Source organism: Globicephala melas, chromosome 15 (assembly GCF_963455315.2).
Source record: "Globicephala melas chromosome 15, mGloMel1.2, whole genome shotgun sequence".
NCBI classification, from domain to species: Eukaryota; Metazoa; Chordata; class Mammalia; order Artiodactyla; family Delphinidae; genus Globicephala; species Globicephala melas.
Genome location: NC_083328.1, coordinates 58389952 through 58405888, shown reverse-complemented (window position 1 = coordinate 58405888; position 15937 = coordinate 58389952). Strand labels below are relative to the sequence as shown.

The window sequence follows — 15937 nt, the reverse complement described above, 5'->3', positions numbered from 1 at the left end:
GAAGAACAAAAAAACCCCAAAGTTAGCAGAAGGAAAGAAATCATAAAGATCAGATCAGAAATAAATGAAAAAGAAATGAAGGAAACGATAACAGAGATCAATAAAACTAAAAGCTGGTTCTTTGAGAAGATAAACAAAATAGATAAACCACTAGCCAGACTCATCAAGAAAAGAAGGGAGAAGACCCAAATCAATAGAATTAGAAATGAAAAAGGAGAAGTAACGACTGACACTGCAGAAATACAAAGGATCATGAGAGATTACTACAAGCAACTCTATGCCAATAAAATGGAAAATCTGGAAGAAATGGACAAATTCTTAGAAATGCACAACATGCCAAGAGTGAATCAGGAAGAAATAGAAAATATGAACAGACCAATCACAAGCACTGAAATTGACACTGTGATTACAAATCTTCCAACAAACAAAAGCCCAGAACCAGATGGCTTCACAGGCGAATTCTATCAAACATTTAGAGAAGAGCTAACACCTATCCTTCTCAAACTCTTCCAAAATATAGCAGAGGGAGGAACACTCCCAAATTCCTTCTACGAGGCCACCGTCACCTAGATACCAAAACCAGACAAGGATGTCACAAAGAAAGAAAACGACAGGCCAATATCACTGATGAACATAGATGCAAAAATCCTCAACAAAATACTAGCAAACAGAAGCCAACAGCACATTAAAAGGATCATACACCATGATCAAGTGGGGTTTATTCCAGGAATGCAGGGATTCTTCAATATACGCAAATCTATCAATGTGATAAACCATATTAACAAATTGAAGGAGAAAAACCATATGATCATCTCAATAGATGCAGAGAAAGCTTTTGACAAAATTCAACATCCATTTATGATAAAAAAAAAAAACCCTGCAGAAAGTAGGCATAAAGGGAACTTTCCTCAACATAATAAAGGCCATATATGACAAGCCCACAGCAAACATCATCCTCAATGGTGAAAAACTGAAAGCATTTCCACTAAGATCAGGAACAAGACAAGGTTGCCCACTCTCACCACTCTTAGTCAACATAGTTTTGGAAGTTTTGGCCACAGCAATCAGAGAAGAAAAGGAAATAAAAGGAATCCAAAACGGAAAAGAAGAAGTAAAGCTGTCACTGTTTGCAGATAACATGATACTATACATACAGAATCCTAAAGATGCTACCAGAAAACTACTAAAGCTAATCAATGAATTTGGTAAAGTAGCAGGATACAAAATTAATGCACAGAAAGCTCTGGCATTCCTATATACTTATGATGAAAAATCTGAAAGTGAAATCAAGAAAACACTCCCATTTACCATTGCAACAAAAAGAATTAAGTATCTAGGAATAAACTTACCTAAGGAGACAAAAGACCTGTATGCAGAAAATTATAAGACACTGATGAAAGAAATTAAAGATGATACAAATAGATGGAGAGATATGCCATGTTCTTGGATTGGAAGAATCAACATTGTGAAAATGACTCTACTATCTAAAGCAATCTACAGATTCAATGCAATCCCTATCAAACTACAACTGGCATTTTTCACAGAACTAGAACAAAAAATTTCACAATTTGTATGGAAACACAAAAGACCCCGAATAGCCAAAGCAATCTTGAGAAAGAAAAACGGAGGTGGAGGAATCATGCTCGCTGGCTTCAGACTATACTGCAAAGCTACAGTAATCAAGACAGTATGATACTGGCAGAGAAACAGAAAAATAGATCAATGGAACAGGATAGAAAGCCCAGAGATAAACCCATGCACATATGGTCACGTTATCTTTGATAAAGGAGAAAGGACAGTACAGTGGAGAAAGGACAGCCTCTTCAATACGTGGTGCTGGGAAAACTGGACAGGTACATGTAAAAGTATGAGATTAGATCACTCCCTAACAACTTACACAAAAATAAGCTCAAAATGGATTAAAGACTTAAATGTAAGGCCAGAAACTATCAAACTCTTAGAGGAAAACATAGGCAGGACACTCTATGACATAAATCACAGCAAGGTCCTTTTTGACCCACCTCCTAGAGAAATGGATATAAAAACAAAAATAAACAAATGGGACCTAATGAAACGGAAAGGCTTTTGCACAGCAAAGGAAACCATAAACAAGACCAGAAGACAACCCTCAGAATGGGAGAAAATATTTGTAAATGAAGCAACTGACAAAGGATTAATCTCCAAAATTTATAAGCAGCTCATGCAGCTCAATAACAAAAAAACAACCCAATCCAAAAATGGGCAGAAGACCTAAATAGACATTTTTCCAAAGAAGATATACAGACTGCCAACAAACACATGAAAGAATGCTCAACATCATTAATCATTAGAGAAATTCAAATCAAAACTACAATGAGATATCATCTCACACCAGTCAGAATGGCCATCATCAAAAAATCTAGAAACAATAAATGCTGGAGAGGGTGTGGAGAAAAGGGAACACTCTTGCGCTGCTGGTGGGAATGTGAATTGGTACAGCCACTATGGAGAACAGTATGGAGGTTCCTTAAAAAACTACAAATAGAACTACCATATGACCCAGCAATCCCACTACTGGGCATATACCCTGAGAAAACCAAAATTCAAAAAGAGTCCTGTACCAAAATGTTCATTGCAGCTCTATTTACAATAGCCCGGAGATGAAAACAACCTAAGTGTCCATCATTGGATGAATGGATAAAGAAGATGTGGCACATATATACAATGGAATATTACTCAGCCATAAAAAGTAACGAAATTGAGCTATTTGTAATGAGGTGGATAGACCTAGAGTCTGTCCTACAGACTGAAGTAAGTCAGAAAGAGAGAGACAAATACTGTATGCTAACACATATATATGGAATTTAAGAAAAAAAATGTCATGAGGAACCTAGGGGTAAAACAGGAATAAAGACACAGACCTACTAGATAATGGACTTGAGGATATGGGGAGGGGGAAGGGTAAGCTGTGACAAAGTGAGAGAGAAGCATGGACATATATACACTACCAATCTTAAGGTAGATAGCTAGTGGGAAGCAGCCGCATAGCACAGGGAGATCAGTTCGGTGCTTTGTGACCGCCTGGAGGGGTGCGATAGGGAGGGTGGGAGGGAGGGAGATGCAAGAGGGAAGAGATATGTGAACACATGTATATATATAACTGATTCATTTTGTTGTAAAGCAGAAACTAACACACCATTGTAAAGCAATTATACTCCAATAAAGATGTTAAAAAAAAAAAAAGAAAACTCTATGTATGTGTCATTGTCACAGAGGATGAATGACAAGGCAACTTAGTGGAATATGAAGAAGGGCTATTCAAGCAGTGCACTGGTCAAATAGTTTGTAAAATTAAACTAGATCAATGATAGAAGAGGAAATAAAATATTCACAAATACATAGAAATCAAACAACCTTCTCTTAAAAAATCAGTAGCTCAGGTCTTCCCTGGTGGCACAGTGGTTGAAAGTCCGCCTGCCGATGCAGGGGAAACGGGTTCGTGCCCCAGTCCGGAAAGATCCCACATGCTGCGGAGCTGCTGGGTCCATGAGCCATGGCTGCTGAACCTGCACGTCCAGAGCCTGTGCTCCGCAACGGGAGAGGCCACAACAGTGAGAAGCCCGCGCGTCGCAAAAAAAAAAAAAAAAAAAATCAGTAGGTCAATGAAAAAGTCAAAAGGGAAATTAGATGCCTAGAGAAAATTGAAAACATAACACCAAAACGTGTGAGATGCACAGAAAGCAACCCTAAAGGGAAATTTATGGCTGAAAATGCAGACATTTAAGAAAAGATCACAAAACAGTAACTTTACTATACACCATAAGAAACTAGAGAAAGAAGATTAAAGTAAACCCAAAACCCAAAGCTAGAAAGGAAAGGAAATAGTCAAGATTAGTGAAGAGAAAAATAAAATGTGAATTTAAAATAAAACAGAGAAAATCTACAAAACCAAGAGTGGTTCTTCACAAAGATTAATACAATTGACAAAATTTTAGCTAGATAGACTAAGAAAAAAAAGAACAGGGAGAAAGAGAGAGAGAAGGCCCAAATAACTAAAATCAGAAATAAAAGAACATACTAATAATTTTACAGAGATAAAAAAGATTATAAAAGAGTACTATGAATTATTAAACACCAAAAAATTGGATAACCTAGATAAAATGGACCAATTTCTAGAAATACACTACACCAAGGCTGAATTATGAAGAAATATAAAATCAGAGTAGTCCTATAACTAGCAATGAGATTCAATCAATAATCAAAAACCTCCCAAGAAAGAAAGCCCAGGACCACTTGGCTTCACTGCTGAATTCTCCCAAACTTTTGAAGAAAACTAACATTATTCCTCCTCAAACACTTCCAAAAAAGTGAATAGGAAGGAAGACTTCTTAATTTTTTCAGAGCCTATTAAAACTCATTCTCCACATTATTCTAACACCAAAGGTGTCACCAGACAAAGGCATAAGAAGGCTTAAGAAGAAAATACAGACCAATATCTTTTATGACTATTGATGCAACAATCATCAAAAAAATTTTATCAAACCCAATTCAATAGCATATTAAAAGAATTATGCACCATGACCAACTGGGATTTATTGTGAAAATGGTTCAACATATGAAAATCAAACAATTCATTTTACCACTTTAATAGAATAAAGAGGAAAAAAAGATCATCTCATCTGATGCAGAACAAACATTTAATAAAAGTCAACATTTTCCATGATAAAAACAATCAATAAACTAGGAATAGATGGAAAATTGCCCAATAAATGAAGTCATATGTGAAAAACACACAGCTAACAGGCCAGTTGATGGTGAAATTCTGTAAGCTTTTCCCCTAAGATCAGGAATAGAACAAAGATGCCCACTTTTGCCACTTCTAGTCAACACAATAATGGAAGTTCCAACAAAAGCAATTAGGCAGGAAAAATATATAAAAGTCATTCAAATTGAAAGAAAAAAGTAAAACTCTCTTGTTTGTACATGACATGATTTTTTATGTAGCAGTTCTAAAGATTCCAACATTTAAAAGCATTAGAGTTAATAAATAAATCCAGCAAAATTTTGAGATATAAAGTCAACATACAAAAATGAGTTGCTTTTCTACACACTAGTGAGAAACAATCCAAAAAGGAAGTTAAGCTAGCAATTTCATTTGTAATAGCTACCAAAAGTGTAAAATACTTAGGAGTAAATTTCACCATGGAAATGAAAGACTTGTGCATGAAAAAGCACAAAACATTGCTGAAAGAAATTAAAGAAGACATTAATAAATGAACAAAATATCCTGTTATTATGGATTGGGAGACTTAATATTGTTAAAATGTCAATATTACCTGAAGAAACTACAACATTCTATACAATCCCTATTAAAATCTCAAAGACTTTTTTTTTGCAGAACTAGAATACCCCATTCTAAATTTCATATGAAATCTCAAGGAACCTCAATTCAGCAAACAATCTTGAAAAAAAAGCACATAATTTTTGGAGTCACATTTCCAGATTTAAAAACTTAATACAAAGCTACAATAATCAAAATAGTGTGGTACGCACATTAAGAAACATATATAGACCAATGGCAATGAATAGAGAACCTAGAAATAAACCCTCACATATATAGTCAAGTGATTTTTAACAAGGGTGTCAAGATCATTCAATGGACAAAGAACAGTGTTTTCAGTACATGAATCTGAGGAAACTTGATATTCACATGCAAAAGAATGAAGCTGATCGTTACCTTACACCATATACAAAAATGGTGTATAATCAAAAACCTAAATGTAAGAGCTAAAACTATAAAATTCTGAGAAAAACTCACAGGTGAAACATGACATTGAATTTAGCAATACTTTCTTGGATATGACACTGAAGGCAACAAAAAAATATTTTAGAAATTTTAATCTTGACTTCATCAAGATTAAAACTTTCCTACATCAGAGGATACTATCAAGAGGGTGAAAAGACAATTTACAGAATGAGAGAAAACCTTTGCAAAGCATATATCTCATAAGGGATATGTATCAAGAATACTTAAAAAATCCTACTATTCAGCAACAAAATAACAAACAACTCAATTTAAAAATGAACAAAAGAATTGAATAGATGTTTCTCTAAAGAAGATATACAGATGATCAATAAGCATGTGAAACAATATTCAACATCACTAATAATTGGGAAAATGCAAATTAAAACCACAGTGAGATACCCCTACATATCCTGTAGGATGGCTGTTACCAAAAACAAAACAAAACAAAACAATTGAAAATAAGGGTTGGTAAAATGTTGAGAAATTGAAACTCTTGTGCATTGTTGATAGGAGTGCAAAAATGGTGGAATCTCCGTGGAAACACTAGTGTTTTCTAAAATGTTTTTTTAACTCTTTGTTATTTTCTTAAGTTAAACGTAGAATTTACTATATGATCCAATAAATCCACTCTTAGGTGTATACCCTAAATAATTAAAAGCAGAAGTTCAAGCATACAATTGTCCATCAATGCTCATAGCATCATTATTCTCAATATCAAAAGGTAGTATAAACAACCCAAAATTTCATCAACTGATGAATGTATAAAGAAAATGTGGTGTGTGTGTGTGTGTGTGTATAAATGGAATACAACTCAGCTGTAAGAAAGAATGAAAATTTTCTATTTGCAGCAACATGGATGGACTTGGAAGGCATTGTGCTAAGTGACGTAAGTCAGGCAAAGACAAATACTGTATGATATCACTTATATGTGGAATCTAAAGAATACAACAAACTAGTTAATATAACAAGAAAGAAACAGACTCACAGACATAGAGAAAAAACTAGCAGGGAGAGGGAAGGTGGGAGGGGCCATATAGGGGTAGGTGATTAAGAGTTACAAATTATTATATATAAAATGAGCTACAAGGATATACTGTACAACACCAGAAATGTAGTCAATATTTTATAATAACTATAAATGGAGTATAATCTTTAAAAATTGTGAATCACTATATTGTACACCTGTAACTTATGTAATATTTTACAGCACCTATATTTCAATAAAAAGGGGTAGTATAAACAACCCAAAATTCCATTAATGGATGAAAGGATAAACAAAATGTGATATATATATATATATATTTGTATATATACACATATACACATAAATATATATGAAATATGTATGAAATATATTCAATATATTTCAGCCTTAAAAAACAATGATATTCTGACACCTTCCACAGCATATATGAACATTAAAAATATGCTCAGTGAAATAAGCTAGATTCAAAAGGAAAATAGATGATTCCACTTATATGAAGTCCATAGAATAGGCAAATTCACAGAGAAAAAGTAGAATACGGGTTACCAGTGGCTGCAGGGGAGGAGAAATGGGGAGTTATAGCTTAATGGATACAGAGTTTCTGTTACAGATGTTGAAAGAGTTCTGGAAATGTATACTGGTGATGGTTTCACAACATTGTAAAGGAACATAGTGCCACTTTGTAACCTTCAAAATAGTTAAAATGGTAAATTTCATGTTATGTATATTTTAATGCAATAAAAGATGTGAACCGAAATAAGATGATTACCCCATGCAGAGCCTTTGAATTGGACTAAATAGCTCAAAATAAAATAAAATGTGTGGTTCTAAACACTGATACATTTGAGAAACCTACAAGTGAATGGGGAGATGGAACCATGGAGGCAAGCAAGGAAACAGTAAACTCCAAAATCGTGTTTTGTAAAGAACTGTGGGTGGTTGACTATGTTTGGACAATGAGGTATGAGTTGAAGGGACATGAGTCACCACTGGGCCAATCATTTAACTACAGTTGCAAGTTTTCCAGGTTGATTTCACAGCCTCACTGACTACCAAGTTTCTGGAGATACAGAGAAATGTAAACACATTTCATCTTCTCTGAAATGTCCTACTAAACAGGCATGGGTCTAACTGCAGAGATATAAACCAGAGGAGCAGGCTGTTGTGGTGCCACAAGCAAATCCTGTGTTCTTTTCTATTTCTTCCCTACTCCTTAGGGAGAAAATTTGTGGTTCACCTTTGCAGAGTGTGAGCTGGTAAACCCACCCACTAAGCACTGTTTCTAACCAATCATGCCACCTAGGGAGGGCACATGCTATTACAGGGCAGGTCCTGTGATGTGTCAAGAATATCAAGTGGTTTGGGTTTTTAAGTCTGGAGAAGAAGAGTGAGGTCAGGGAAGCTGAACTGCTAAGACAAAAATGGGAAGAAATATGAAAGAATGTTGGAGGGAGAAATGAAAGGAGAGGAGGAGAAAAGAGGGATCAGAGAGTTGAGAGGAGCCAGGGGATAGCAAAAACTCTACAATCTGTGTATCAATAATTCTCCTATTACCTCTCTGGTCTAGGCCTTTTCCCTGAACTCTGGACTTGTATGTCCAACTATCCACTCGTCATCTTCTTTGGATAGAAATAAACATCCCACAGTTAACACATCTAAAACTGAACTGAACTTCCCCTACACCCTCTATATCTCACCTGAATACCCTTTCTTCTTCCAGATGCTCAGGTCTCAAAACCTTGGAGCTTTTCTCTCCCACCACAAATCCTACACATCAAGAAATCCTGTTGCGTCCTCTTCGGCGTGCATCCAGAATCTGAACTCCTTCTCTTGTCTCTACTAGGTACTCTCCAGGTGCAACCCACTTTTACGTTTTTTTGAATGAATGTCATGACCTCAAATGCTCTAGTTGCCTCTGTCTGTGTCCTCTGCAGTCTATTCTCAACGAAATGCTAGAATAAATTAAAACTCATGTTAGATCATGTCACTTCTCCCTTCAAAACTTTGCAATAGCAACGATTTCACTCAGAGCAAAAGCCCAAATCCTTAAACACAGGAGGATGATTCTACTTTCAAGACCTTTGCACATGCTGTTTCCTGTCAGGAAGTCTCCTCCCCCAGAAAACCACATGGCTCACTCCAGAACCTTCTTTCAATCTTGGCTCACATTTCCCCTTCTAAGTGATGCCCCCCGCCCCAACAAGACTACCAGGTTTAAAATACATCCCCAGCTACAGATTCTCCAAATTCTGTCATCTGGCTACTCTTTTTTTTTTTTTTTTAACACGTATCACTTTCTAATATACTACATTATTTACTTAATTATAAGTCTATTGTTTATTGTCAGTTCTTCCACTAAGATAAATACCCATGCAGGCAACTACTTTGACTTTTATTCACCAAGGCACCCCATGTTCCTATAAGAGTTCCTGGCATATAGTAGTATGCAAAAAATATATGTATGTTGTGGGAATTGCCCAGTGTGACATCTCTCTGAGGCATTTAATTCTAAGTGGGTAATCTCTGTGAAAATTATGTCAGAAACTGAGTTTCTCATGTAGATGAGTTGGTGAAAAACAAAAAGGAACTTGCATAAGAGCGGAAGAGCCCAGAAAAAGGCAAACCACAAACCCTCTTCCCCACACTCCACCCTTCTACACACCCATTGGTAGAAACTGAAGAAATCTCATGGGATGGAAGCAGGGCCACAGTATCAAGAAGAGCAATTGTTAAAATCAAGAGCTCTAGTATGAGATTGCTTGAGTTCAAATCATACCTCTGCCATGTACCACTGAGTGACCTTGAATTTCTCCTTGCTCAGTTTTCTTATCTGTAAGGTAGGGGTGACAAGAGGATCGAGCTTGGATATAATGATTACATGAGTTAAGAGCTGTGGGGATTTCCAGCAGTGTCTGGCATACAATGAGTGTTCAAGAAAATGAATAGTTATTACTCATTAGATTTCTTGAAGCACGGAGGCTTCAACTAGCATTCAATGATATAGCTATAGATAGTTATAGATATGGATATAAATATAATTACAGATACAGATATGGATATGAATATATAGGTCATATAGGCAAGAGTCTCTGTGTCTTTGATATCCCCTTTTCTTCCTCACCCCTATCCAGCATGGAAGAGTGGACTCCAAGATAGTAATGCACAAAATTCTACTCATTTACCAGGAGAGAAGTTTTCTTGTCTTGGGTGTGGGTAAGGGGTAGATTTATAGAGAAGTAGAAAAGGAGGGATGTTGCTGAAATACAGCAAAGACTAAACATCTGATCATATCATCTCATGTACACTGAAAAATGATTTAAGGGAAAAATAAGGAAGTCTTTTTGAAATCCAATGTGTCTGGGAACAATTCCTCACACCCACTTATACACATATATACACACACGCACACATTAATACATGCATCCACAAACATGTATTAAAGTGTAACCTAGTATGCTAGTGTACTGGTTGTTTTGAGGATCAAATGAAATTAACACACATGTTTAAAGCTTAGTGAAAAAAAATTTAACACATAGAAAAACCATCCAACACATCATTGACAAAAATTTGGGAGTACACATTGCAAGATTTTAACTCTGCTGTTCTCCAAGTGGCATGATGGGTGATGATAAATCTATTGTTTCCTTCTCAGAATTTTCTGATTTTTCTTCCATTAGCCTTCTCTGAGAAGCTGAGCAGCACAACATGGTTAAAAGAATCAACTCTGGAGCTGTATGGCCTGGACAAGAATCCTGTGCTCCACTGCCTTAGATAGGTGATGTCAGGCAAGTTACTGTCCCTGCCTCAGTTTCCCCATCTGCAAATCAGGGATAATACTCATAGCTACCACACTAGGATGCTGTGATTAACAAGGATTAAACAAGTTAATACACACAAAGCTGTCATTGTTGGTGTTTGAAGCATCATCTGTTTCAATGCCTCTGGTAACCAGCTGCAGGCAATGGATCCACAGAGAAAATGCTCAGATCCCTGATTTCATGCTCTTGAATAATGCCCAGTCCTTGGACTTCTGTGGACTTCTGCCCAGGTGGCACACCCATGTTTACATTTAAGACCTAAAAGTGCAGGGGCAGGGGGAGGTCCAGGTGTCAGGGAAAGGGGATTCTACCCCAAGGAATTCTTACCTGTGAGTCCCAGCAGTAGAGTCAGCAGCAGGCAAGGAGGAGGATGGTTGGACAAAGAGACAGGGATGGGCATCGTGGAAGCCTGCTCTGTCCAAATGTGTGTCCTGGGGAGAACCTGTACTTCTGTGCTCTGTGGAAAGGAAGGAAGCCCCACCTCCCAATGATGTAAGAGGAAGTGCCTATGATGGGGTGAAATGGCTGTGAGATCTTAATCCACTTCTAGGTTATAGACAGTTCCTGCTTCAGATGGTGAAATGGAAATCAGGCAGAGAAATCTGATGGAAAGTGAGGAGTTACTCATCTTATGTTTTCAGACGGATTGGACAAGTCTAACAGAAATAAACTTGCTCCCTACTTGGGGTCTCTGTTCTCTCCACTGGGCCCCTCACTCCATTCATGGTGAACCCCTATTTGGAAGCCCCAGGCAAACTCACAGATCCCAAGAATATCTGTTGTTGTGGGCTGTGTTCCAAAGTCCCAAGCCCAGGAGGCTAGGATGTGGCTGGCCTGTGGCCTCATTCTGGAACCTACCTCAACAAAGACGAACTCAACTGAAACAAGGAAGAGGGTTCTCCAGGGCCTCTCAAATATGGGGTGGAACTAGATCTGCTCCTGAAATAACTTTCTATTCCAACCCTTTATTGATATAACTGGTAAAACTTAGCCCAAAAGCACAGTGCAATGAGGACCTCAGAATTTGTATCACCTGCATCTAAAAAAGGAATCATTTCCTACTTCTTTCAGGAGAGGAAGTGGATTATAGGACCCAGAAATTACACTCCCAGGCATTTATCTAAGAGAAATGAAAACTATGTCCACACAAAAGTGGTGTAGATATAGCAAATTTCTTTGTAAAGCAAAAAACTGGAAAAAAATTAAAATGTCTCACAACAAGTGAACAGTTTAACAAACTGTGGTGCATCCATAGCAGGAAATACTACTCAGCAATACAAAGGAATAAGCTATATATGTGTGTAACAACTGAAAGTCTCTTGAAGACATTATGTTGAGTAAACAAAGACAATCTCATAATATCAATTCCACTGATATAACAGTCTCAAAATTATATATAGGGAGAAAACAGAATGGCATTTGCCAGAGGTTTGGTTTGCTGGGGATGTGTCATTTTAAAGGGCTAGCACATGGGAGACTTTGTGGTCATGGAATGTTCTGCATCCTGACCATGGTGGTGGTTACACAAACATACACACAAGAGGATCAACGTGAAACAAAACAGAGAATGTTGCAAACTCAGCTATTATTAATTTCATAGATACAATAACATAGACACTGTCTATTAAGTTATCCAAAACTATGCTTATTTTAGGATGATAAGGATATAAAATGTGTGTATGTGTCATGAGGTCAGGAGTAACAAAACATTACATACCCATCTTCCGTAGTGAGATATCAATAAATAATGCCTAAGAGTGAGAAAACAAGAAGTGCTATAGAAGCATGCTGTATGACATTTGACATTAAAACCTAAAATAATCAGTTAAAAGATTTGAAAGTGGTTTCTTCTCAGAGGTGGAAAATGGCAGAAGGTTAAAGAGACTCAAGTTTTCATATGTAGAACTTGTAGAACTATTTGTCTTATAAATCATTTGGATATGAATCTTTGATAAAGACAAAACTAATTTGGATGATTGGATTAAAGTTAACAGAGTTACACACACACAAATGCCCTTACAATTAGCAATGCTGCGAGTTTTGTAAGCTTGCTGGATCAAATATTGATGATCTACCTCAATTACAACCAGTAGTCAAAACTAGTGAAAGCAGTAATAATAATTTTTAAAGATTACATAAACTACAAATTATTAAAAATAGCTGTAACTAAAGATGCATAAGACCATTAGGGGGAAAAATTGTAAAACTATGAATTTAAAATTACTTTAAAAATGGAATAAATGGAATTACATCATATCCATGAATGAGAAAACTCAATATTGGAAAAGATTTCAATTTTCCCAAATTAATATATAAATTCAATGTAATCAAATAATAATTCTAAAATGGTTTTTCATGAAACTTGAAAGAGTGATTCTAAAATGCATTTGGAGACTGAAACTAAGGGGATAAGAAAGAGAAATCATACAAATGGAAATGCCAAGAAAACAGGGGTATCAATGCTCATATCAGACAAAATAGACTTTAAGGAAATGCTATAACAAAAGACAAAGGAGGGACTAGTTCAAGATGGCAGAGCAGAAGGACGTGTGCTCACTCCCTCTTGCAAGAGGACCAGAATCACAACTAACTGCTGAACAATCATAGACAGGAAGACACTGGAACTCAACAAAAAATATACCCCACATCCAAAGACAAAGGACAAGCAGCAATGAGATGGTAGGAGGGACGCAATCACAATAAAATGAAATCCCATAACCGCTGGGTGGGTGACCCAGAAACTGGAGAAAAATTATACTACAGAAGTCCACCCACTGGAGTGAAGGTTCTGATCCCCACATCAGGCTTCCCCACCTGGGGGTCCGGCAACAGGAGAAGGAACTCCCAGAGAATCAGACTTTGAAGGCTAGTGGGATTTAATTGTAGGACTTCAACAGAACTGGGAGAAACAGAGACTCCACTCTTGGAGAGCACACACACAAACTAGTGTGCAAATCAGCACCCGGGGGAAGGAGCAGGGACCCCATAGGAGACTGAACCAGACATACCTCTAATGTTGGAGGGTCTCCTACAGAGGTGGGGTGTGGCTGTGGCTCACTGCAGGGACAAGGACACTGGCAGCAGAAGTTCTGGGAAGTACTCCTTGGCATTAGACTTCCTGGAATCCGCCATTAGCTACATCAAAGAGGCTGTAGCCTCCAGTGCTAGGGCACCTCAGGCCAAACAACCACCAGGGAGGGAACTCAGCCCCACCCACCAGCAGAGAAGTGGATTAAAGTTTTACTGATCTCTGCCCACCTGAGCAACACACAGCTCTAACCCACCTCCAGTCCCTCCCATCAGGAAGCTTACACAAGCCTCTTAGATAGCCTCATCCACCAGAGGACAGACAGCAGAAGCAAGAAGAACCACAATCTTGCAGCCTGTGGAATGAAAACCACATTCACAGAAAGATAGACAAAATGAAAAGGCAGAGGACTATGTACCAGATGAAGGAACAAGATAAAACCCCAGAAAAACAACTAAATGAAGTGCAGATAGGCAACCTTCCAGAAAAGGAATTCAGAATAATGATAGTGAGGATGATCCAGGACCTCGGAAAAAGAATGAGGCAAAGATCGAGAAGATGCAAGAAACGTTTAACAAAGACCTAGAAAAATTAAAGAACAAACACCTAGAAGAATTAAAGAACAAAGAAACAGAGATGAACAATAAAATAATTGAAATGAAAAATACACTAGAAGGAATCAACAGCAGAATAACTGAGGCAGAAGAACGGATAAGTGACCTGGGAGACAGAATGGTGGAATTCACTGCCATGGAACAGAATAAAGAAAAAAGAATAAAAAGAAATGAAGACAGTCTAAGAGGCCTATGGAACACATTAAACGCACCAATATTCGCATTATAGGGATCGCAGATGGAGAAAAGAGAGAAAGGACCTGAGAAAATATTTAAAGAGATTATAGTCAAAAACTTCCCTAACATGGGAAAGGAAATAGCCACCCAAGTCCAGGAAATGCAGAGTCCCAGGCAGGGTAATCCCAAGGAGAAACACTCCAAGACACATAGTAATTACATTGACAAAAATTAAAGACAAAGAAAAATTATTAAAAGCAACAAGGGAAAAACAACAAGTAACATACAAGGGAACTCCCATAAGGTTAACAGCTGATTTCTCAGCAGAAACTCTACAAGCCAGAAGGGAGTGGCACAATATATTTAAAGTGATGAAAGGGAAGAACCGACAACCAAGATTACTGTAGCCGGCAAGGATCACATTCAGATTCGACAGAGAAATCAAAAGCTTTACAGACAAGCAAAAGCTAAGAGAATTAATCACAACCAAACCAGCTCTACAACAAATACTAAAGGAACTTCTCTATGTGGGAAACATAAGAGAAGAAAAGGACCTACAAAAACAAATCCAAAACAATTAAGAAAATGGTAATAGGAACATACATATTGATAATTATCTTAAATGTGAATGAATTAAATGCTCCAACCAAAAGACACAGGCTCACTGAATGGAAACAAGATCCAGGGCTTCCCTGGTGGTGCAGTAGTTGAGAGTCTGCCTGCCAATGCAGGGGACACGGGTTTGAGGCCTGGTCTTGGACGATCCCACATGCCGTGGAGCAACTGGGCCCATGAGCCACAATTACTGAGCCTGCGCATCTGGAGCCTGTGCTCCACAACAAGAGAGGCCGCGATAGTAAGAGGCCTGTGCACCACGATGAAGAGTGGCCTCCGCTTGCCACAACTAGAGCAGCCCTTGCACAGAAACAAAGACCCCACACAGCCATAAATAAATAAAAATTAAAAAGAAAATCAAAAACAATAAACAAGATTCATATATATGCTGTCCACAAGAGACCCACTTAGGACCTTAGGACCCATATAAACTGAAAGTGAGGGAATGGAAAAAGATATTACATGCAAATTGAAATCAAGGGAAAGCTGAGGCAAAGTGAGAGTAGCACTGACATATATACACTACCGAAGGTAAAATAGTTAGCTAGTGGGAATCAGCAGCATAGCACAGGGAGATCAGCTCGGTGTTTTGCAATGACCTAGAGAGGTGGGATAGGGAGAGTGGGAGGGAGGCTCAAGAGGGAGGGGATATGGGGAAATATGTATGCATATGGCGGATTCACTTTGTTGTACAACAGAAACTAACACAGTAATGTGAAGCAATTATACTCCAATAAAGATTTATTTTTAAAAACAGAAAAAGAAAAGAAAGCTGGATAGCAATACACATATCAGATAAAATAGACTGTAAAATAAAGAATGTTACAAGAGACAAGGAAGAACACTACATAATGATCAAGTATCTATCCAAAAAGAAGATATAACAATTATAAATATATATGCACACAACATAGG

General features: G+C 37.5%; 1 protein-coding gene across 3 annotated transcripts in view; it reads right to left on the bottom strand.

The window, feature by feature from the left end:
* The window catches only part of LOC115839394 (tyrosine-protein phosphatase non-receptor type substrate 1-like), a 41920-nt gene extending 30878 nt beyond the window's left edge, over window positions 1-11042 (bottom strand). For all 3 annotated transcript variants that reach the window (XM_070043697.1, XM_070043696.1, XM_070043695.1), the window contains exon 1: window positions 10916-11042. In XM_070043697.1, the coding sequence (XP_069899798.1) occupies window positions 10916-10988 (73 nt within the window). In that variant the 5' untranslated portion in view covers window positions 10989-11042. The remainder of the gene's footprint in view (window positions 1-10915) is intronic.
* Between the last annotated feature and the right edge of the window lie 4895 nt (window positions 11043-15937).